General features: G+C 36.3%; 1 protein-coding gene across 11 annotated transcripts in view; it reads right to left on the bottom strand.

The window, feature by feature from the left end:
* PUM2 (pumilio RNA binding family member 2) overlaps nucleotides 1–22,865 on the bottom strand; it is a 75,176-nt gene that overhangs the window by 33,519 nt on the left and 18,792 nt on the right. For 4 of the 11 annotated variants that reach the window (XM_032214281.1, XM_032214282.1, XM_032214277.1 and 1 more), the window contains exons 3-10: nucleotides 18,824–18,929; nucleotides 18,493–18,680; nucleotides 17,059–17,231; nucleotides 9,688–9,961; nucleotides 8,994–9,087; nucleotides 8,156–8,278; nucleotides 2,382–2,524; nucleotides 238–376 (exon numbers count right to left, since the gene is read on the bottom strand). In XM_032214281.1, the coding sequence (XP_032070172.1) occupies nucleotides 238–376; nucleotides 2,382–2,524; nucleotides 8,156–8,278; nucleotides 8,994–9,087; nucleotides 9,688–9,961; nucleotides 17,059–17,231; nucleotides 18,493–18,680; nucleotides 18,824–18,929 (1,240 nt within the window). The remainder of the gene's footprint in view (nucleotides 1–237; nucleotides 377–2,381; nucleotides 2,525–8,155; nucleotides 8,279–8,993; nucleotides 9,088–9,687; nucleotides 9,962–17,058; nucleotides 17,232–18,492; nucleotides 18,681–18,823; nucleotides 18,930–22,865) is intronic. The other 7 variants (XM_032214284.1, XM_032214283.1, XM_032214278.1 and 4 more) reach the window with 3 other exon arrangements.

The following is a 22,865-nucleotide window of genomic DNA, read 5'->3' on the forward strand; positions in this document are numbered from 1 at the left end:
ATAGAGGGCTGGAACTAGGCTACTACATTAAATATCATTCCCAACTCTTTGCTTTTCTCTCAATGCATTCTTCTGTGCTGATCCTGACAGCTATAAACACGGCGAAAATCACATTTCAGAGTTTTATTCGGGCTAAATAACAGTTATAAAGAAATTACAGCTAAATAGGCTATTGCGATAACATCAGGATGTTTAAACTGAGTTTGTTTTTAGTTTTCTGGACTCATTGTTATATACCTGGCATGCCAGTGGCAAGACCCTGGCCAAAAGCCAAAGCTGGATTTGCTGCTGCAGCTGCTGCAAGGGACTCTGCCTGCTGCCCTTGCTGACTCTGGTTGGGAGTGAGAGGGCGCTGATTACCTCCAGTACGAAGAACCTACAAAAGACCAACAATGGCTTTCGTTGTATTTTTTTACATGTATAAACAAAAGAAATGTGTATTAGGAGCAAATTATGTTGATAGAAAATATACAGCACAAGAGATGCAAGTTCAAGACATGAAGTTTGGTAGAATCCAATACTGCTCAATATAATTCAAGAAATGGCAAGGAATTAAATTCCACACATTGCAGTAGGTGAGCATGGCAAACAGGTAAGAATTTCATCTTTATAGCCATCTTATGTTTCTTAACGTTCTTAAAATTGCAATTATCAGAAAACTGGGATTACTAGGTTTAGTGAAATATTTACTCTCTTAGATCATTGCAGATGTAATGCTTGTTGGCTCAAAATCATATAGAAAGAATTGTTAACCGATAATAATTATCTCTTTCTTAGCACATCTTGTTTAAGTGAAAGTTACTTCAGTACTTTTAGCTATGGTCAACAGTTTGCCAATCACAGTCAGTACAGATCAGGCTGAGCTCCCCAGGACTGTATTTTTACTCTACAAACATTTCAAATTATAGATAATAAGCATATTTAACCTGTTATTCAGATGAAACTGAACAAACAATATGGTAAATCATAAAAAGGGCATTAGGTGTAAAAAGATTAATAAACTAATTTGACATATGACCTCAACAACAATTCTGGAAAATGACAATTGGTCTTACCTGGAACTGTATTCTCATAGGATGGGGGAAGTGTCCATATACATTATTCATGATTTAATGTTCTGTTTTCTTTATCAAAGTTATTTTTTATAATTTTTTACTAGATAATTATTTTCAATTGCCATGTGTTTTAAGCAATTTTTAGCATTTTTGTCTAAAGTTATATATCCAATTATTATTATTAACTATCCTCATGAAAAATAAATAAATTTCTCAGTTTTGATGTGTAATAGGAAACAGGATGAAACAAGAAGTGTCACTCATAAAATTCTGTCCTAAAGCCTAGTGCAACCAAAGTCTGATGCAGTCATTTTGCCTCAAAATCATTATCATATGCAAATTTCCTGTGTTTTTCCAATTAATCATGAAGTAAGTGAATAGGTTAATAGTAGTGATCATTAACAAAGTTTAAAAATTAATTTTAAAGCCACGTGCTAACTATCCTTCAATTACCGTATTTTTCAGACTATAAGATGCAACGGTGTATAAGACACACCAAAATTTCAAAGAACTAAGCCCTGCTGAAGCCTGCAGAGTGCTGCTGGGGGCTGAGGGAAGACAAAAAAGCCTCCATTTTCTCAAAAATGGGATGTGGGGTTGGGGCTTCAGGAGGCCAAACATGGCTGTATTCAGTGTATAAGATGCACCGACATTTCCACGCTCTTTTAGGGGGGAAAGGTGCGTCTTATACTCCAAAAAATACAGCAACTTATTACCAAACTATATATCATTAAATCATTAAATTTGTATGATAGTTGGCAGGTAACTATGGAAATGAGAAATAGTGTGATCCACAAATATGTTGTAGGGCATGCTAATGGGATCAGATGTCTCTGTGATCTTTCAGATATAAATTACAGTAGGGACCAGGTGAGAGAAATCAATAGCTTTCCAACTTATTTCCAAGGTAAAACTTAGAGCAAGTCATCCTTCAGGTTGATTTATTTCTGGCTTTCTGCCATTTTCTGAATATGATCTTTGTTGCTGTAGAGTGTTGCATACACACACACAAAGCCAACATGATGCCTAGGTGAATTCAACTGGTGAACAGGGAAAAAAAAGCTTAAGTATCTCTGGTTCAAGAATCAAGTTTAGTCAACATCATGGTTTATAGAAACTAAAAATTGCAGGCCGACCTGAAAATGAAATACACTTTAATCAAAGGTTTTGGATTGCTACATCTAAGAAATATATCAAGCCATATAGAAGTATTTCCCCAACACACCACACCACACCACACCCACACACACAGAGAATATATAGCTTGCTAGATGTCAAAATATACAAGCAAAGAAATATTTTGGCATGTCTGTCTGTCTGGTTTACCTGCTGCTGTCCTTGTTGTGCCTGTGATGCAGCCTGCTGATTGGCAGTGCTGTTTGCTGCGGCGGCTGCTTGCTGTTGAAACAAATTGGCTGGATACACACCCCAAGGAACTCCATAATACTGAGGAGGAACAACTGCTGGCCCTGACAAAGAAAAGATTTTTATCAAAATATTTATATTTTTAATTTCTAATGCTTTGGCAACAAAATTAACTTGATCATACTTAATATTATCATTAATAGCAAACATCACTACATATGTGATATCAACATTCCCCCAAGAAAAACCTTAAGCCCCCTGTCAACCAAAAGATCTTTTGTCCCTAACAGTTGAAAACAATATATGGAAGGTTAGTATAGAATCAATTAAAGAGTACGTCTGAAACACAAGCCGATCAAATCGAATATTTTACAATTTGATTTTAGTGAGACAACTATGGTTTTCTTTCTTTCTCCCATTAAAACTAATGTTTCATGTGTAATCTGATACATAATATACGAAGAACAGTTCAAGTGAAGCTTTCCAATAATTTTATCAAGTTCTTGCTCATTTTCCACCCATGCATCATCTGAGGCACATAAGGTAGCAACATTTCCTAAGCAATCTTTTTAAAAATTGTAGTGTAGAAAACACACAGTGGAAAATAAAAAAATCCATTTAATATTAATACTTATTTTTTGTTTTAGACTGCAATGTTTCCCAAAGGAGACAAAGTGGCATACAAAAAGGTAACACGATTAAACCATTAATCCAAGACAATAAAAATGCCACAAATTAAAGCAGTTTTAAAAAGCAACCAGGGTTGTCTGATCCTAAACAGTTATTTTACAAATACTTGGTTGGATAGGCATATTTTAATTGGTTAAAACACAGTAACCCTGGGGGAAAGCCATATACTTAGAAGAAATTTCGTAATTGGAGTTTCATTAGAGAAGGCTGTACTTTTGTCCACTGTACTGTGAATTGAAGCTACCAGTGGGACTATGAATAAATCCTCCCATATTTTCTTAATGCACAGACCAGATAATTTACTAGGAAATAAATTTGGATACTAAGCTGTTTTATAACAGTAATGATTCTCAAACTATGATTCCACAAAAGAGTCCTTAATTTGTCTCTCCTTTTTAAAAACTTCATTTTACTATAAAATACAAGTAGTAGCTATAGCACATGTAGTCTTCAACTTACAACCGGTCATTTACTGACTGAAGGGACACAATATAGCCTGTAAAGCCCTTCTGGCAGTTGTGAAATGTCATGCTACCTCCCTGCAGTCACAACCATATTTCAAGCAGTTGACAACTGGCTCAGATTTACAACCGGTTTCAACATCCCACGGTCATGTGACCCCCAATGTGTGATCCAAAAATGCCCAATTGGGAGAATAGATTCGGGCCTAAGACGTGATTTGCTTAATGACCACCACAAAACAATCATCAAAACAAGTCTGCTCATGTGGGAGTCTCAACTTACAACTGTCATGATTTACAACCAAAACTCTGGTCCCAATTGTGGTATTAAGTCAAGAACTACTTGTAGTGTTTAAATAGTATTGATTGGAGATAATTAACTCTCTAACGTTTAGATAAATTATTTTTTTAAATAAACATGCCCATGTAATCCTTCTTCTTTAAGAGCTGCACTGATTCTGCTTGCCTCCAGGTACACTTCAAGTTGCTACAAACGTTTCTACGGCAGTGTTACCCTCTAGGACAGGGGTGTAAAACTTGATTTCATTGAGGGCCGCATCAGGGTTCTGTTTGACCTCAGAGGGTCAGGAGGGCTGACCATGGTTCGCATTTGACACGTGCTCAAGGTGTATTTTTTCCCTTTTCTTTCTTTCCACAGTTCTTTACTATAACCATTTTCCTATCTCTTCTACCAGAAATTACTGACAAACAGTATTTTTTGGAGTATAAGACGCAACCTTTTTATCAAAAAAGAGACTGAAAATCTGGGTGTGTCTTATACATCAAATACAGCATTTTTTGCCTCCTGAAGCCCCACCCCTTCACCAAAATGGCCGTGCATACCCTTAAGGAGGCTTTCAGAGAGCTCCAGGGGGCTGGGGAGGGCAGAAATGAGTGACAAATGGGCCTTCCCCCCCCCCCCCCGTCCCCAGCAGCGCTCTATAAACCTCCATAAGGCTATGCATGCATTTTTTTTGACAAAAAAATGGGCCTTTTTGTGAAAAACAGGCAGTTTTTTGCTAGTTTTGGGGGGCCCCAACCCCCAGGAGCACTCTGCAAGCCCACCCCAGCTATTCATGCCTTTTTAAAAAAAAAAAACAGGCCTGTTTTTGTGAAAAACGGGCTATTTTTGGGAGGTTTGCAGAGTGCAAAACCTCCCCCCCCCCTTTTGGAAAGCTGTTTAACTGATTGATGAGAATTACATTGATGAGAATTACATTGAGAATTACATTCTGTGCCAGCAGAAACAAAGTCTTAGGTGCTGCAGATTGTCAGCGATTTCCTTCTCCAGCACATGGATAAGTACACCTGGAAACATCTACCTACCTACCTACTCTCTCTTCTGTAGCAATAAAAATGTAATTACATATGCAAATATGGTATATACTCATACTCTAAAAAGACTTGGGGAAGGCTAGAAAATATCTTGGCTGATGTACTTACACACTGCTGGAAAGTGAAATCAAATGTCAAGAAGGAATGACATTAAGAAAAAAAGACAGAATTTTGAAACACTCATACAAAAATAGCACCATCTGTTAGGGAGTCTATATAAATTTTTGCTTAGATATTTTACACCGAGAGAGAAAACAAAAGCTGTATGATAAAATGATGCAACATTTTAAAGAAACAGTTACAATACTGCAATGGGAAGAATTGCCAACTAAATCTAAATCTAACCAAGTTAAAATGTAAAAGAAAGAATTAAAAGAAAATCGGTATAAGATATTCTACAGTTGGTATACAACTCTATCAATAATATCTAAGATAGACAAATCATACAGTAATAAATATTGGAACTATCATAAAACCAGTGTAGTGGATATGTAAAAACCCACAAAAGTATTAGAAAGCTATATATAGCACAACACAGAAAATTTTGGAATTTTAAGTGAAAATGATATTGTTTTTTATTAGTTATAATGTCAGCAAAAATCAACAAGAAACATTAGAATTTAATGAAAGATATGTTTATAGCAGTGAGAATGAATTGTGTTTAACACTGGAAGAAAGATACAATTCTATCTGATTGGGAACTTAAACATGGAGTATTCAGCAATGGCAAAACTAACAGTATATATAGATATAGATATATGCAAAGAATTTTAACCAAATTTAAGCAAGACTGGTTCTCAAACAAACATCACGGCACAAGGTAAATATAATCACTTACCATCAGGCATCTAGGGGGCTTAAATGTCTACAATACTGTAAATCAGCAGATATACCAAAAAGGGAAAGTTAGAAACCCAATAGTTCTTTTTCCTCTCCCCCTTTTATTTATTTGGTATTTTAATAATTCTTGCTAAATCTGTATTCTTCCCCCCTTTTTATTTACATTATATACAGACTTTAATGCGACCTGTAGGAATCTCTTTTTTTAATGTTATTTCAGTTCTGGAGGAAAAAAGTCAAATAATTTCATGCTTGCAATATCAATGTCCTAAATTGTAATGACTTCTGATAAGAGTATTTATCTTCTTCTTTTACTTCTAATGTTCTTAATTTATCTAAGCAATGTCAATATATTTTAATTAATGCTGTACAAGCATCACTGCCTTGAAATAATATAACAGATCCAGACTTCCAGAATATAATAAAAAAAGAAAAAATAACCTCACATTAAAAAAATAGAGGGTGGGCAACAATATACAAACAACACAAATCATTATTTTAACCATTCAAAAATGAACTCCTTAGAGATCTAAATATAAGGAGGAGGATTTATCCCATACTTTCCAAACATTTATTTAGTACCATGCAATGGACACAAAAGTTAAAAAAAAAGTATATTCCATTTATTTAACCTTTCCTTTCAAACCAACAGCTGCTTTTCTTTAGCAGCGCTAATAGATTTATGGTTGATGTGCCAACTTTTGATCGACCACCTTCTCCTACTTATTTCTAGATAAATGAAGCAATTCTAAACTGTATAATGACTGAACCTTTCTCTCTTATGTAACGTAAGATTTTTCTATGGATACAGTATGAATGCACTCTATAATCTTGTCTCTCTGTCTGACTGTATTCTATTTCTGCAACCTACCTACTTCCTTATTTAGAATTAAGGAACGAATTATAAATTACTGACACCAATTTTCCCTCTGTTAATTAGGCTGGCAGCAGACTTCTCTCCAAGTGGCAAATCTTTGATTTTCCACCCTCTTGAGAAGGACAAAGCAGACAACAACACCTAATGTATCTTCCCAATCATTCAGTACTCTTTTCTGAATTGTGCCCAAAACTCTTCAGCTATCTTTTCCAGATCTCTCAATAAATTAATAAACACTGTCAAACCCAACTGAGCTATATATCAGCCCACATTATACCCTATTAGTACCACTTTAATACCATAAACCTTCAACAACCAGAGTAGCCTAAGTTCATTTTAGTTGCCAGTCACTTTGTATCTTTCTTTCAAATTTTATCCCAATTCCAGTCAATATTTTAGAGTTCTTTTGATAATATAAGATTCCACCACTAAGGCCAATGCAATAGCCCTTCCTCCTTTGATGAGAAAGGCTTCTTTATAGAAACTTTTGCCTTATTAGCAAAATTGTTACACAGCATTTGTTTGAGTCACTGTATATATAGTAAAAACTGCCAGTAGGAGTCAGGCTGAAACCAGGCTATCATAAACCAAAAAATGAGGCTGTAAAGGCATATGCCAATTACACCGGGCTATAGTGATCCAAATAAGGTTGCAGACTAAATATTTATTAAGAATAAAATTAGATGAGACCAAATAATATGCATCAACAGACAACAATAGTAGAACAAGAAACGGTGGCACTTATAAACAATTGGAGGGTAGGGGCTAGTAGAATCTGTCTTTTTCAGCCTTAAATAATATCTGCCTCCATCTAGATCTAGAGGACCCCTATGATAGCCTGGTTTGTGCTTGTCATCATAGGTTTACCTGGAATTAGTATTTAGAAAACGTATTCTATGCCTACAAATCATATAGATTAATAAAACTGAGGATAAATCATATTCATTTATGATTTCAATGAGCCTTCCAATCAGCAGCTTCCTAAATAACAAAGTCCCTTAGATAGCCACACAGAAATAATTTAAGCCCAATAAAAAGTAATTTAACTATGTACATATTAAGGTAGCAAGTTAGATGATGCTATCTATTTGATTAGGGATTTTAATCCAAGAATGACAATCTCTGTTCTCAAATGTCAGGTTTGATTCATTTTATCTGATGGTGTCAATTTATAATTAAAATATTGAAAATAGTGATATGCTCCTCTTTTCTGCCCTGTCCCAATCTTGTGACACCATAAATTCCTAACATTTGGTTTAGTTTTTCTGCTCCAAGTGTTGGGCGAAGAGGACATGAGACTTGGCAGACTAAGAAAAATAGGAGTAGAAAAGTCAAATTAAAATCTTGGTTTGAATTCATTCCATAGACATGGATACAAAATGAACAGGATTGAATGCTATGATGTCCATAGTAAATTTGATATTTGAAAATCTAGGGGAACAATCTGACTAACCTGGATGATTAATACTTTTTAAAGCAAAGGTTTTTAAAATATGAAATACTAGAGTTATCTGAGAACAGTACTGCCTTACCTGCTAAGGTAGCTGCAGCAGCCAAGCCTGCTGCTGTATATGGGTCAGCACCTGGGGGAGCAGCACTGATAATATAGGGATTTGGCACAAAAGCAGCTGGAGCCAAGCCTGCCGAAAATACACCTGTTACAGTAACAAAAGGTTCAATTTCACCAAAAACAAACACCGCACATAGTTGTACCACACAAGTTTTTAAATGCTACAAGTTTGATGTGATTTCAGAGAATAGTGGTAGAAAATTAAAAAGGTTTTAATTTGTAACTGACAATTTCATTTTCTCTGCTGATATTAAAAATTCAGTATGTAAAATATATAAGTAATATGCAATAGAGCATTTTGTAAGCTCATTCCACACTAGAATGTATATTCCAATAAAATATTTTTATTTTGCTATTACTGTGACTCTACTTCGCATTTTCACAATCTTCATTGTCAAGAAGGCTCATATACAATGTAGTGCAGGTAGAAAGCAGTTCACACAATGCCTGACCTGCATCCACTAAAGATCAAGTGGAAGAATCTGGCACTTCTCATTAAGGTTCCCAGGTTTAGATAATTCCTTCCCTCCAACTGCAGCAGCTAAAGCATGGCTTAACTATTCGGTAAGATCTACCAATCCTATTGATAGTCTTTTAAGGAGGAAACAAGAGCCATTTTGCAGTTAGAGGGAGAAAATCAATTGTACATATTTCTGCTTATTACCACTGGCAAAAAAAACCCCTAAATGTTTCTACCAAATCTCTCTCTCTCTCTCTGTGTAGACACACACAAAATATCACAGTTTCCTATAGCAACTGAAATCCAGAAACTTTTGATTACAAACTTTAAAATGTCTCACCTATATGTGGTTGCTGAGCTGCTGCCAGTGCATACTGTTGCTGTTGTGCTGCTGTTAACTGCTGAACAGTAAGAGGATTAGTCCTCTGAAATATCTAAGACAAAAATGACAACAAGCAAAAGGGATTTGATTTTTGAAGGAGACATGTATTACAAACACACTTTCTAGTCCTATTTAATTTATAAGACTGGCCCATTGTTATTCGATGGAGTGTTATGTACAGGACTGTTCAACACTGTGAATTTCAAATTTAAATAGAAATAATTCTTCAAGAATATTATGAAAGAGTTCCACATTATAATGAACTACTACCAGAAATTCTACTTCTGCTTCTTCTTTCTCTTTAATATACTAGCTGGTGATAGAATTAATTAAATTAGATTAAATTATCTTGAATAAGATACAACTCAGACACCATGTATAATATTGAGCTATGAATTATGATTCATAAATGACAATAGCAGAGTTTATTCAAAGTAAGGCATTATGACCGAGATTATATGAATCCAGTGTCTTCCCTTGATATGGAATTGACATGGCGTAAACATTTTTTTTTACTACAGAATTTTTTTTTAAAAAAGGACAACAGCAACAGTAAAAAGAGATGGAGCTAAGCTCCCATTTTTAGTTGAAGCCAACATTATACAATGCTGTAATTCCAACCATTAATATGGCTATATAAAAAAATACTAACTTGTTGTTGTGAATTGTAATCGAAGAGTCCCACAGTAGCTCCTGAAGAATCCATTTGTACCTGATTTCCAGGATAATCAAACTGCAGAGAATCAAGACCCACTTGTTCCATAGCATCCAAATTCTGAGATTCGGAGTTTGAAAATTCTTCCACCAGTGGCTTGTGAGTTGAAGGATTAGAAAGCGAAGACAAGCCTTCAGCGGTGTTAGGGTTTGGACCCAAACGCTCAGTTACTTCAGTTGGGGATGCTTGTCGGCTTCCAGGAGTACGACTGCTTAGAAAAAAAATGAAAAACAAAAATTAGTTTTTTTATTTTAAAAAAACTGGCTAAAAAGATGTTGAAAAACATAATTTTTTGCTCCTTGATTTGTAAGAAAATGGCACACAACTGTTCTATAAGATAGTTGAAATAGTTTGAAAATCAAATCCATCTATAACTTTACATTAACTGGTACCTAATTCAAAAAATGATGTACAAAATAACTGTTATTTTATGTTATGTTAATAATTACGTTCAGGAGCAGTGGAATGCTAACAGCGAATGGGAAAATTAGCATGCTTGAATGATTTATGCCCCAAAACGTACACATTAAAATATACATTCTCAACTTTTTGCTAAAAAATATGATAATCTTATAAAAATGCATTTCCCTTTTTTCTCAATAACCCTAACCCTAAAAAAAATGTGTTTTATTTGTATCTGTGATAAATATAGCTACAATTAATGTTTGTGATCAAAATTTGTAGTAAATATGCTATAGTAGAAAGCTCAGACTTTAAAAGAATAGATCTACAATTTGAGGGTAGTGGTGGTGATGATGGTAGGAGAGCATGCTTGGCAGGATATGGGAAGCTCAAGCTCCAAAGCTAAGTTCATGTCTTCAAAGCCAACTTAATTGTGAATCTTAAAAGGGCAGCATTAAAGAAATCCTATTTTGAGTCAATTACACAGCAGGCCTATAATAGGAACTATAACTGTATTTCTTTTACACTGAAAAAGATACATAATTGAATACCGTTTCTACTAAAACATTTCAGGCAAAACCATATTTTGAAGATAAAACGAAGAAACTAGTTTGTATTTTTAAAAAACACTTGGATTTTGGCATAATATAGATCGAACAATATACAGCAGCTAGAAAAAAATGTACATTCTGCATTGGGAAACATTTAAGAGCTATCAGACCACAAACAGTCAATTTGGGAAGTATTGACTCTCTGGCCACTTATAGGACAAAGAGGCAACCATGCTCCTCTTACAAGAGAGAGCACCTTTATGATTAAAATATGAACATAAAGTAAGCTAGAACCATGGATTCCAAACTCTACTCAGTGAAAGAATCCAAATGAAAGTATACCACAAATCTGGCTTTCTAGGTCCTGCCCACTGTTTTTCTAAAAATTCCTAAAAAGGTGGGGATTTTTAGCAGCCTTAGAGATCCCAAGAATGTAAGATGGTTGCATTATAAGTGAGATTTCAGTGAATTCTCCTGTGTTTATATTTTGTTTAGTTTATGTAAGATTTATTTTTAATTGATTTATTGTACAATGCCCAGAGTCATGATAGTAAGGTCGACTGCTATATAAATGTAATAAACAATCAAACAAATATCCAATGAAGAATAGTCTTCTAGTAGATAATAGTCTACTATCTCCCTGGGAAATAGGTATCACGTCAAACTGCATTTATAGACAGATTTTTTTTTCCTCAGATTCAGATGCGACCTGTCTTCCTTGTACCTGGGACACAGAATAGTCTTGAATTCCTTCTATGTGATTTGTTTTGGGGTATAGGTCTGAGATGGTGAACCTATGGCACGCGTGCCACAGGTGGCATGCGGAGCCCACTCTGAGGGTACACAAACTGGTGCCCAGGTCAGCATCACCACACGTGTGCACATGCCTCCCGCCAGCCAGCTGATTTTCAGGTCTCTGCTGAGAGACCCGTGCGCATGTATAGGGGTGGGGGAAGCATGGGGAGGCACAGCACCCCCCCAGCTCCATTTTTTGTGCCTGGAGGCTTTGAGGAGGGCCTCTGGAGCCTGGGGAAATCTGTTTTCACCCTCCCAGAGGCTCAAGGGAAGCCTTCGGAGCCTGGGGAGGGCGAAAAATGGGACTTCCTGAAGTTCCGGAAGTCCACAAATGGGCCTGTTTCCAGCCTCTGGAGGATCTCTGGAGCCTGGGAGAGGTCATTTCGCCCTCCTGGAGGCTTGAGGAAAGTCTCCGGAGCCTGAGGTGGGCGAAAACTCCCCTCCCCCAGTGTGGTGCAGGAGGATGAGTAGGCTGCGTGGGGGGTGTTTCCGCACGCATATGCGCAGGGTATGAATCACATTGTATTGTGGGTGTGAGCATGCGCACACACAATTTTAGCACATGAGGATAAAACGGTTAGCCATCACTGGTATAGGCAGTCCTTCTTAATAATGATAATAATGACTGGAATTTCCATCATTAAGTGATGGAGTCATAAAGCACATTATGTAACTCCATCGTTTAGTGATGGCAATCCTGGCAGAATGTTTGTTCATAACTGAGGATCACCAATTATTAACTCGGGACTTCTTCCTGATTTTCTGCCAGCTTTTAAGCAACGTTAATGGGGAAGCTGACAGGAAATTGTAAGAACCAGCAGCTCATAAGCAAGCCAGTGCAAGGCCAAGTGGCTGTAGGTGCAAGCATGGCCATGTGGAAGGTGGGAGGACATGCAGGAAAGTGGCTTGAGTGGGAATGATTTACAGGAATGGTTTACAACCTTCCTTGCCAACTTCCCCAGTGACTTTGTGGGAAGCCAGCAGGGAAAGCTGCAAATGGCAATCATGTGATATGGGATACTCCTGAGTGCAAGCCAATTGCCAAACCATGGATCACAGTGCTAGGACACCTACAACTTTGAGAAACAGTTGTAAGTACCACTTGTTCAGCATTGTTAATAAGAGTCTCTGAATGATGGTCAGTAACCAAGTATTTCTTCAAAAAGGACTGTTTGAACTGTTACTGTCATATCATCCTTAGTCTTTTCTCATTTTTTTCAATCTCTCCTCACACAATCTAGCTTCTAGTCCTTTGATTAGCTTCATTCTTTTTACTAGAACTTGTTTGGATTTTTCTGATTCCTTATAACTCCCAGAACCCAAGATAGGATCTGACCAAAGCAGAACAGAGTGAAATAATTTATTTCCTTAACTAGGAAATAGTATTTCTGTTGCTGCAGCCTACAACTATATTTGCCTTTTGGGGAGTTGCATCACATGGCTAGCTCATATTTCATTTGGAATCAACTACAAAACATTATTCCACTTACAAACTTTCGAGTTATGAACTTTTACCAATATGGAAAAAACTGTCCACAACTCCAACAGAAAAGGTTCCAGAAATTGGGAGGTTAGTTTACAGAATGCCACATAAAATTTGTTTGGACTTGCGAACAAAAAAGATTTATGAACAGCCTCTCAGAATGCAACCCATTTGTAAAAAGAGCATTGCCTATATTCCAATCTTTTCCATAACTATTGCCAAGCCAGATTATTTACTATTAATACCAAGCCATCTACAGTTGTACATCTGATTCTTGTTTCAACTTGATTCTTGATTCTGTTAAACTCATTCTACCCTTTTCAGCCCATTTCTCCAAACTATCAAGATTTTGAATGTAATTTATATCTTCTGACCCGCCTTAATACTGAGTATTTTATTAATTGTTTTGTTGAAGATATACAACGCTCCCACAATCTATTATGGAAGTTACCCTATAGGGAAAAAATGAGGAAATTTATTTATTCAAGATAAACCCAATTAGCAATTATCGCAATGCTTTGAAAGAGCCTACAGACAACCTCTTTATCTCCTACCCAGATACTGATGTCAGACTCACTGGGCTGTAGCACAAGGGATCTTCCTTTTCTCCTTTTATCTTCCTCAACTCATCTGGAACTTCATCTGTTCACCAGGATAACAGGCCAATTGCCTAGTTCCTTCAGCACCCTATGATGCAATTCATCTAGCCCAAAAGATTAAATCCCATTCAAAGTAAAGAGCTTTCCCCTGATCATGTTTCCATCAATCAGAAGCTTCAATCCTACTCTATTATTCTGGCTTCACAATTTCTTTGTTGTTGGAAGAATGAAACCAATTACGCCGCTTCAGTGGTTCTGCTTGTCACCTGTAAATACTTTTCCTTCTTTATTGATCAGCTGGTGTAGATTCTTTTCATTTTGAACTTATCCAACAAGATTGTTTTTTGTTCTTCTTACATCTCCACTAACCTCTGTTCATTTTGAGTTTGGTATTTTTTTATACTAGGCTAAACAATTCCAGGTTTATTGATTTGGCTTTATGGATAGGAATTGATTTTTTTTAACAGACAGTGCAACTGCTTCTCTTCTTAACAAAGAATGGTTTTCTCTTCAAATGCCACACTGCATGCAGTCAAAGGAGTCAGACCAGTCATTTCTGTATCTTTAAATCATATTTACGCTTCTATCCAAAGAGGAGCAAGCTCATCTTATTTTATACATTCTGGACATTAACACAATGAAGACGATGAAAGCAAGCCTATTTTTTAACTAACTTAAAAGTTCATTTCAAGAACAGTTATGTATGGTACATAAGACTTTAATGAAGAGTCTAATTTAGGAGTGTACATATACTGATTCAATTTAAAGCTCTTCTAATCAACCTTATCATATGTGGCTCAGACACATTTTTCATTCCTCGTGACATACAATGTATCTTATGTCAGTAGTTCTGAATGAAAATACTTTGGACCACAGGCCCCAGTCTCAGAAATTCTTTCTTATTAACCTAACTTGTATAGTTAGGTTAGATACTTGTAAATCATTGATTTGCAGTATTTTTCTTTTCCTTTCTATTCTTCTTTTATGACGTGAAAGCCCCAGGGTTTGTTTTGTGATTTTCAGTATCTATGATAAAACATTTCAGTTGTCCTCTGCATTATCATGTGCAGTATTAATTCCCATATATATCAGCAGGAAGTAATTATTAGACTTGATATTTGTTCTATCTCATCCCTGATTCTTGCTCACAAATAGCACAATTCACAAGCAAAGCAGTGGTGGGTTTCCAATTTTTTTTACTACCGATTCGCTCATGCGTGCACGCTCATGCGTGCATGTGTGACATTTCTGCGCATGCACAGAAGCATCCAGGCGGGTGGGCGGAGGATCCCCCAACTACCAGTTCATCCGATCCAGGCCGAACTGAGAGCAACCCACCTCTGAAGCAAAGGGTTCTATGTGATATGTTTGTTTCAAAGCCTCATAGTAATGACTTACCAATTACCATAACTCTTTTTTTTTTTTTACTTCTTCTGAATCTTCTCTTCCCTTTTGGGGTGTTTCTCTTTTGATACGCTTACATTGTCCCTCCCCTTCTTGGCTCCACTCTCCCATTTCTCATATACAGTCTCTCTCTTACTTTCCTCCAAAGCTCAGAGCTGTTCATCTGCATGAGCCTGAAAGCTACTTTGGAATTTCAGCAATGCAGCATATATTCTGTTACTCTTGCTTCTAGATGTTACTCTCATCCACCATGTTTATCATATGATAGACAACTTTTAGGGTCTCTTTCCATTGTAGAGTTTCCTTTCTTTAAACTAACAATTCCTTGTCTTTTCCCATCAACTGGAGTTTAGCTACTTGCTGCACCAATCTTTGGGTCATTTTTCTTCAGGCACTGCCCTAAATAGATATTTTGGGAAAATTTACCCCAATGTGTTTTTAGGGGGAAAAAAGACAGTCCGGTCCAGTGGTTAAGGCACCAGGCTAGAAACTATTGTAAGAAAACAATGAGTTTTAGTCCTACTTTAGGCATAAAAGCCAGCTGGGTGACTTTGGGGCAATCATTCTCTCAAAGCCCAACCCACCTAACGGGGTTGTTGTTAGGAAAATAGGAGGAATGAACATTTTTGTTCCATTAAGTTATCTATAAGAGCAATAATAGTGGGATAAAAAAGGAATTAAACTCATCAGTAGCAGTCGAAGTCAGAATAACAGACAGACCCCCGATTTAAACTTACCTTGTTGGAATTGTTATCTTATATTCCTTGTACTCTCTGGTTATTTAGCAGGAAGCAGCCATCCAATCATAGACACTCGCTTCAACTTTGAGCTACAAATATTCTCCTTTATCAGTCACCCAATCATATACAATGGTCAATAAGCCCTTCTGATCAACAGTTAATTCAGGAAATGACCTTTTCATCCCTTACAGTATGTTTTCATTCAAAACATACATTTGGGTAGGTGGGTGTCATTTTTCTCTCTTTGAACTTCCCAGGAAAAATTTGTTAACCTTCCCTGTTTATATACCCATGCACCAATGAAATACAATATACACATTCTTTGGGTTTTCTGATAGCCATTAGTTGGCCTCCTTTCACACCAAGCTGCTAATATCTCTGTCAGAATTTAACAAAGTGGACACTGTTCGGCAGACTGTTTTCCATGATAATATACAACTAAGCTAACCAGGACATTTGTTGTACAGGTAGTCCTGGGTTAAATGGCACTTATTCAGCAACTTATAACATTGATCAAAGGGGTATACATGACTGATTCAAAGTTCTGATCATCTGACTCTTGCTGACATATGATCGCAATATGGGCACTTGGCAACAGCTTCACCCTTACAATAGCTGCAGCATCCCAGTCACTTGAAGCCAGACGGAAGCTGCAAGGTCACTTAATGACCTGTAGTAAGATTGCTATTGCTAAACAATGAGGTCACCTGATATTGCACCTTATGACCACATCGCTTAGCAATAGAAATTCTAGTCCCAATTGCTGTTGCTAAGTAAAAAGACTGAATGATAAAAAGGAAACATGAGCAGGGAGTTCAATATCCTATTTTCATACATATATATAGGTAGATCTGAACAACAAGTCTTGATCAATGCAGAAAACCATGGCTCATCCATAAATGTAGCCAGGGGAAAAATATTTTGAAAAGAAAAAGTACAAATTATCATATCCTTTAATGTAGTCTCAAAGATTGAAAATAGGTTCTCTACTTGAAGATGGATTTTGACCTACAATTTAAAAGAATGGAAACCTCTTGGAAGGGTGTACTTTTTTTTAGCAGAATAGACAACTTACGACCTCCCAGAGGTTCCTGTTGAACTCCAATCTCCATTAATTAAGTTTAGTGATAGCCACAGGACACCTATCTGTATTACAGCCTGCACAGATCCCATAATTAAAACATAAAACTTAACATGTATAGCGATGGCAACCAATATGCAAAATATCAGAAAACCTAAATGAAACTTTGAATCTGAACCCATACATCCATAACTTTTATTTATTGAAAACAATTATATCTTCCTCCCCACCCCCCAAAAAATCTAAGCCTTACTTAAAATCTTTGCTATCAGCATCCATTCCATTTGGCAAGCCTCTGCCATTTATTTTGGTAACATCGTCATCATCAACTTGTTTAAGATCTCTGTTCTTGTCCTCCTCAAATGGAGAAACCTTGCCTTTCTGGTCTGCTTTCTCAGGTCCATCTGTTTCAGCTTCTCTAGTGCCCTAAGTAAAAAAACATGTTTGGTCTGAATCTAGCAGAGAATAAATGTAGCACCCACAAGGTATCATTATCAAATCTAACTAATGTTGTAAGCTACCTTGATTGTCAGGTATCATTCTTAAATAAAATGTGTTGTACATACATAAAATAAAGCTAGCTTTCAGGATAAAACTGAAAAATCAACATTAGCTGAAGGTAAGTTTCCTACAAAGTGAGGGTGGCTTTTCCAGTTGTGAGAGGTTTTGATGATCCAGAGGAATCTAACCTTGCACATAAGATAGTGAAGAGAGTAGAGGAAAGTTTTTGGTACTCCCTTCTTTCCTGTTATACTGTCTAGAGTGAAATACTATAAAACATATGAAATTAAGATGGTTTAAGCTCAAAGAAGCGGTTACAGATAGACAATCCAGGTAAAATTATTTTCATCAAATCATGAAGAGTTGGAAGTCACTGAATGACTGAACAACATATAACCAAAATGCCGTTTTATGCTTGGTGTGTCCTTTTGCAAGACATCTTGCTCTTTCTCATAATTGAAAGTGCCTTTGGAATAAACACAGCTATTCAAAAGGATGTATTATGAACAGAAAGCCTTTGAAAAATCTTTGGAGGGCATACCTCCCAGCGCCCAATAAGATCGCACAGGATGGGCCTTCTCCGGGTACCATCGACTGCACAATGTCGTCTAGTGGCTCCTCGGAAGAGGGCCTTCTCTGTAGCTGCCCCGGCCCTCTGGAACGAACTGCCCCCTGAAATCCGGACCCTCCCCACTCTCTCGGCCTTCCGAAAGTCTGTTAAGACCTGGCTGTTCCGGCAGGCCTGGGGCTGCTGATCTTGATTGACCTTCAGCCCCACTAAGATCGAGTGCATGTTGTGCCTTGTTTTAATTTGTTCTGTTTTATATTTTAAATTTTTAATATCTTCTTTTTTAAAACTGTCTTTTATGTAAGCCGCCCGGAGTCCTCCAGGATTGGGTGGCATACAAATCTATTAAAATTGACAAATATGGAAGATCTACATACAACACTTCATGTTACAGGTATGATTTTGAAGCCATTTTCCCAACAGTAGCATGAAACAGTTGAGTATAGACACATAAGATCTTGTTTAGCATGAAGCACTGCTTTCTGGAGACCACAACGAAAACTTAAATAATTAACATACTTGCTGCTAAATTACATGGTAGCATGAGGGAAATCTAACAGGTAGCAATATTGTAGACTAGCCTGCAATAACTTTTATTGACACAAACAAGTTACTTACAAAAGCTCCTTTCCTAAACCGGGAGTCCAATTTATCAGCTGGAGAAGAACTTAGCACATATTCGACCATGCTCACACCAAGGCCACCACTCTCTGATCGAGGAGATAAGACAGCGTTTACTTCACTTGTTCCATGAAAAACATGTCCAGGCTTTCTTTGAACCATAATAGGTTGTGACATGGAGTGGTCTATTTTAAATTTAAAAAAAGAGATATTAAAATCAATATGCAAATTAATACAGCATAAATTAATGTAGATTTTTTTCATCACTGAACCTAGGAACAGTCTTTTCCCACACTAAATTGTAATGACTTAAACAAGGATCACTTACGAGGTGTTGCCCAAGCAGTTTCTCTCCACTCATCACCAAGAAATATCCCTTTTTGTCCATCCTTTGCTGGATCATCTGGTTCCCAAAATTTTTTGGCAGGTAGCAGCTGTTATAAAAGAAACATTTGAAATTTAATGATAATTTATTAACAAACTAATGCCCAAATGTATAGTCATAAATTATATGTTTATAGAAAGGAATCTAGAGTTTCTGCATTTATCCCTTTTGATATAAATGTATTTATTAAACAATAATGCATTTAATAAGCCAATAATGCACTTTATTATGTGCATGATGATAGGCAGGTATGGTAATGTTGGTGCAGTGGCTAGATTGACTGTTAGATATAAAAGTATTACCTCTGTTATGAATTTTGCTTTTATTTTAAATTGTTTTATTGTTCCTATTGCTTTTATCTATCTTTAATTTTTTATCCTGCCTTATTACTTTATAGGAAGATGGTAAAACCTAATATTCCTTCATCCTATTTTTCCTACAAACATCCTGTGATGTAGGCTTGGATTGTGTGACTCAAAGTAACTCTTTTTTTGGATTGGTTTGCTATCTTTTTATTTATGAGCTGCCCAGAGTCTTGTATGGAGATTAACATCTGTATAAGTTTTATAAATAAATATGAACTTGAAATACAATAGATGCTAAATGTTCTCCAACCAAATGATGGGATTACAGTTTCAAGGATAGTATACACTTCAATCAGGTCACATTCATACCAATTCCTTCTGGAAACTGGTTTTATTATAAAAATGTTTTTAGTATTAACAAGAGTTCACCTGTTATAAAATTGTAGAGTTGGAAGGGACCACAAGGATGATGTAGTCAAACTCTCTGTAGGCTACAGGAAAACATATTAACCCATCTTCATGAGGATTTACTCTAAATTTCTAAATACTGCTTGTATATTTTAACATTTTATTGTACCCCACTCAAGAGTCCCTCTCTGACGGAGATGAGCAGGTCAAAACTGTGAATGAATGAACAAACGTTTGGCCTCTTAAAATAATCTCGAGAGAGAATCCATAATCTCCTTAGGCAGACTATTCTTCTCCTGTGCAGATCTTATTGTCAAAAAGATTTTCTTTATGAGAGTGAGCCAACGTCGCGACAATATGGTCCTGCGGTCTCAATGCTCTGAGACTAAAGCCAATACTTTTGCCGCTGGGTGGTCCAAACAGACCTAAACCGTCCCGAAGAGATGGTGAACAGGAAGAATACGTCTTGTTGATATCGCAAAATCCCTGAAAGAAGCAAGAGAAGTTCTTCAAGCCAGCGACAAAAAATCCAGCCAAGGCTGACGAAGTCGGGGAGGCTCCAAAACGGAAGTATACGGAAAGTGAAAGTGTTTCTAGCTGGTGAGGAACTTTTACTGTTTTGAGACTGCCTATAAAAATTTAAAAATTAATTTAAATTGAAGAATAGAAGAATCAAGCGGCGGAATTAAATTTGGAATGGTTTTGGACAGTAGTTATCTTATTTTTTAAATACTATCTTCATGGATGGAATTTATGCAAGTCTTTTGAAACAGATGGATTAAGTTTTCTTCCTCTACCTTTTCTTTATGATTCTCTGTAATCTGTAGACTAAAGTTTTCTCTTTCATTGCTGTGGGTACTTTTCTAATTCATTTAAAGATTGGACTCTTTTTTTCTAACTTGAAATACAAAAAAGATACAAAAGGAAACTTTTTAACAGTGTTACCGCTGCTCGGAGGCTGGGAGATTTTGTTGATCGGAGTGTTGTGTATTCAAAATGGAACACTTTTTTTTCCCTTCACGGATTGTTTTGACTTGGCACCATAAGGTTTTACTGCTTGGCTACAGAGAGTGATAAGAAGGGAAGCACACAGATGTCCCTTTGAAGTATGTTTCTAATCAGAGAAAAGTGAAAACAATGTTCTTTGTGAATCTACGCTTTAATCTTATTAACCTTCCAAGCTAGAGCAGCTGTGTTAAAATGGCACAACTTCAAAAAGAAAATAGAAGTCTCAAATTTGCAAAAGATACTTTCACAAATACAGAAATTATCAAATATATATGAAAGAATAGAGAAAAAACTGGAATACTTGAAATGAATATAAAGATATTAAACCTGCTGATATTTATGGCATTTGGTCTGTTCCTGAAAATGGAAAGAATGGAATACTGAAAGACGAATTAAATGGAGAGGAAATCTATTCCAGATGGCAAGATATAGAAGAAAAAACTAAAGAATCTATGGACTTAAAGAAATTCTATTAGCAAAAGCACTGATAACACTGCTGACAATTAAAGATAAGCTGAATAAGGAAACAGAAAGGCGGCATCAAGATTATATGAGAGATCTTATAAGCAAGGAGCTGCTAAGAGAAGTCCATACAAAGCTGATCAAGAACATGATTAGAGGATTGGCACCATAAATGGCAGAATATATGAGATTGTTTTGTTATTGGAAAGATGCAGGTTCATAGATGGAAGAATATAAATTAAAACTAGTTAAATTTAGTGAAATTTATTGATAATAGATATAGCTTAAATAAATAACTGATAATGTTGCTAATGTATACAATGTGTAGTGTTAAGATGAGTATAATTGGATATGAATATTGAATGGTACCCATGTAAGGAAAATTAGCAATCCCTTTGGATTATACAACAACAACAACAACAATAATAATTAAGGTCACAATCATAGACATCGCAATACCAGGTGATAGCAGGGTCGCCGAGAAGGAACATGAAAAAATCACAAAATACCAGGACTTAAAAATGGAAATTCAACGACTATGGCACAAACCAGCAGTGGTAATTCCAGTGGTAATTGGCACACTGGGTGCTATTCCAAAAGCACTGGAATTACATTTAAAACAGTTAAAAATTGACAAAATCACCATCAGTCAAATGCAAAAAGCTGCACTGCTTGGATCTGCACGCATATTACGAAAATACATTACGACGTCCTAGGCCCCTGGGTGGGGCCCGACTAGTAACCAATACCAAATCCGGCAAAACAACTGGCCACTGTGATACAATTCTATAATAATAATAATTAGACTTTGCAAAGAAGCTGATGAAACTGTTGATCACATACTCAGCTACTGTAAAAAAATCGCAGACTTATTCTAAACTGTGGCACAACTCAGTAGCACAAATGATCCATTGGAATTTGTGCAAAAATTATAATATTTAAACAGCAACAAACTGGTGGGAACATCAGGCTGAAAAAGTCACGGAAAATCAGATGGTCAAGATCTTGTGGGATTTCCGTATACAAACAGACAAAATACTGGCGCATAATACACCAGACATCACACTGGTTGAGAAAAAAAAGGTCACAATCATAGACATCGCAATACCAGGTGATAGCAGGGTCGACAAGAAGGAACATGAAAAAATAGCAAAATACCAGGACTTAAAAATCAAAATTCAATGACTATGGCACAAACCAGCAGTGGTAATTCCAGTGGTAATTGGCACACTGGGTGCTATTCCAAAAGCACTGGAATTACATTTAAAACAGTTAAAAATTGACAAAATCACCATCAGTCAAATGCAAAAAGCCGCACTGCTTGGATCTGCACGCATATTACGAAAATACGTTATGACGTCCTAGGCCCCTGGGTGGAGCCCGACTAGTAACCAATGCCAAATCTGGCGAAACAACTGGCCACTGTGATACAATTGTATAATAATAATAATAATAATAATGATGATGATGATGATGATGATGATGTTAGATACAATTAAAGTTTTGATTATTAGATTATTACAGGATATAATCAAATAAAGGAGGGATAAGAATAACAACGTATATATAGATATGGGTATAATATAAGGAAACTGGATGTAAACTTTAAACAGTGATTTGGAAAGGAGGATTAGAAAACTTCGTTATTAAATATTATGGATGTTTAGCTAGAACAGGACATAAGGACTCAGTGTTAATGGAGGATTTTAGAAATAGTAAATGAAAGGCCGGTATGTGGTTATGTATTAAATTTTGGTATATTTTATGATGGATGTTTAAACGATTATAGTCAAATGAAAATG

Source organism: Thamnophis elegans, chromosome 3 (assembly GCF_009769535.1).
Source record: "Thamnophis elegans isolate rThaEle1 chromosome 3, rThaEle1.pri, whole genome shotgun sequence".
NCBI lineage: Eukaryota > Metazoa > Chordata > Lepidosauria > Squamata > Colubridae > Thamnophis > Thamnophis elegans.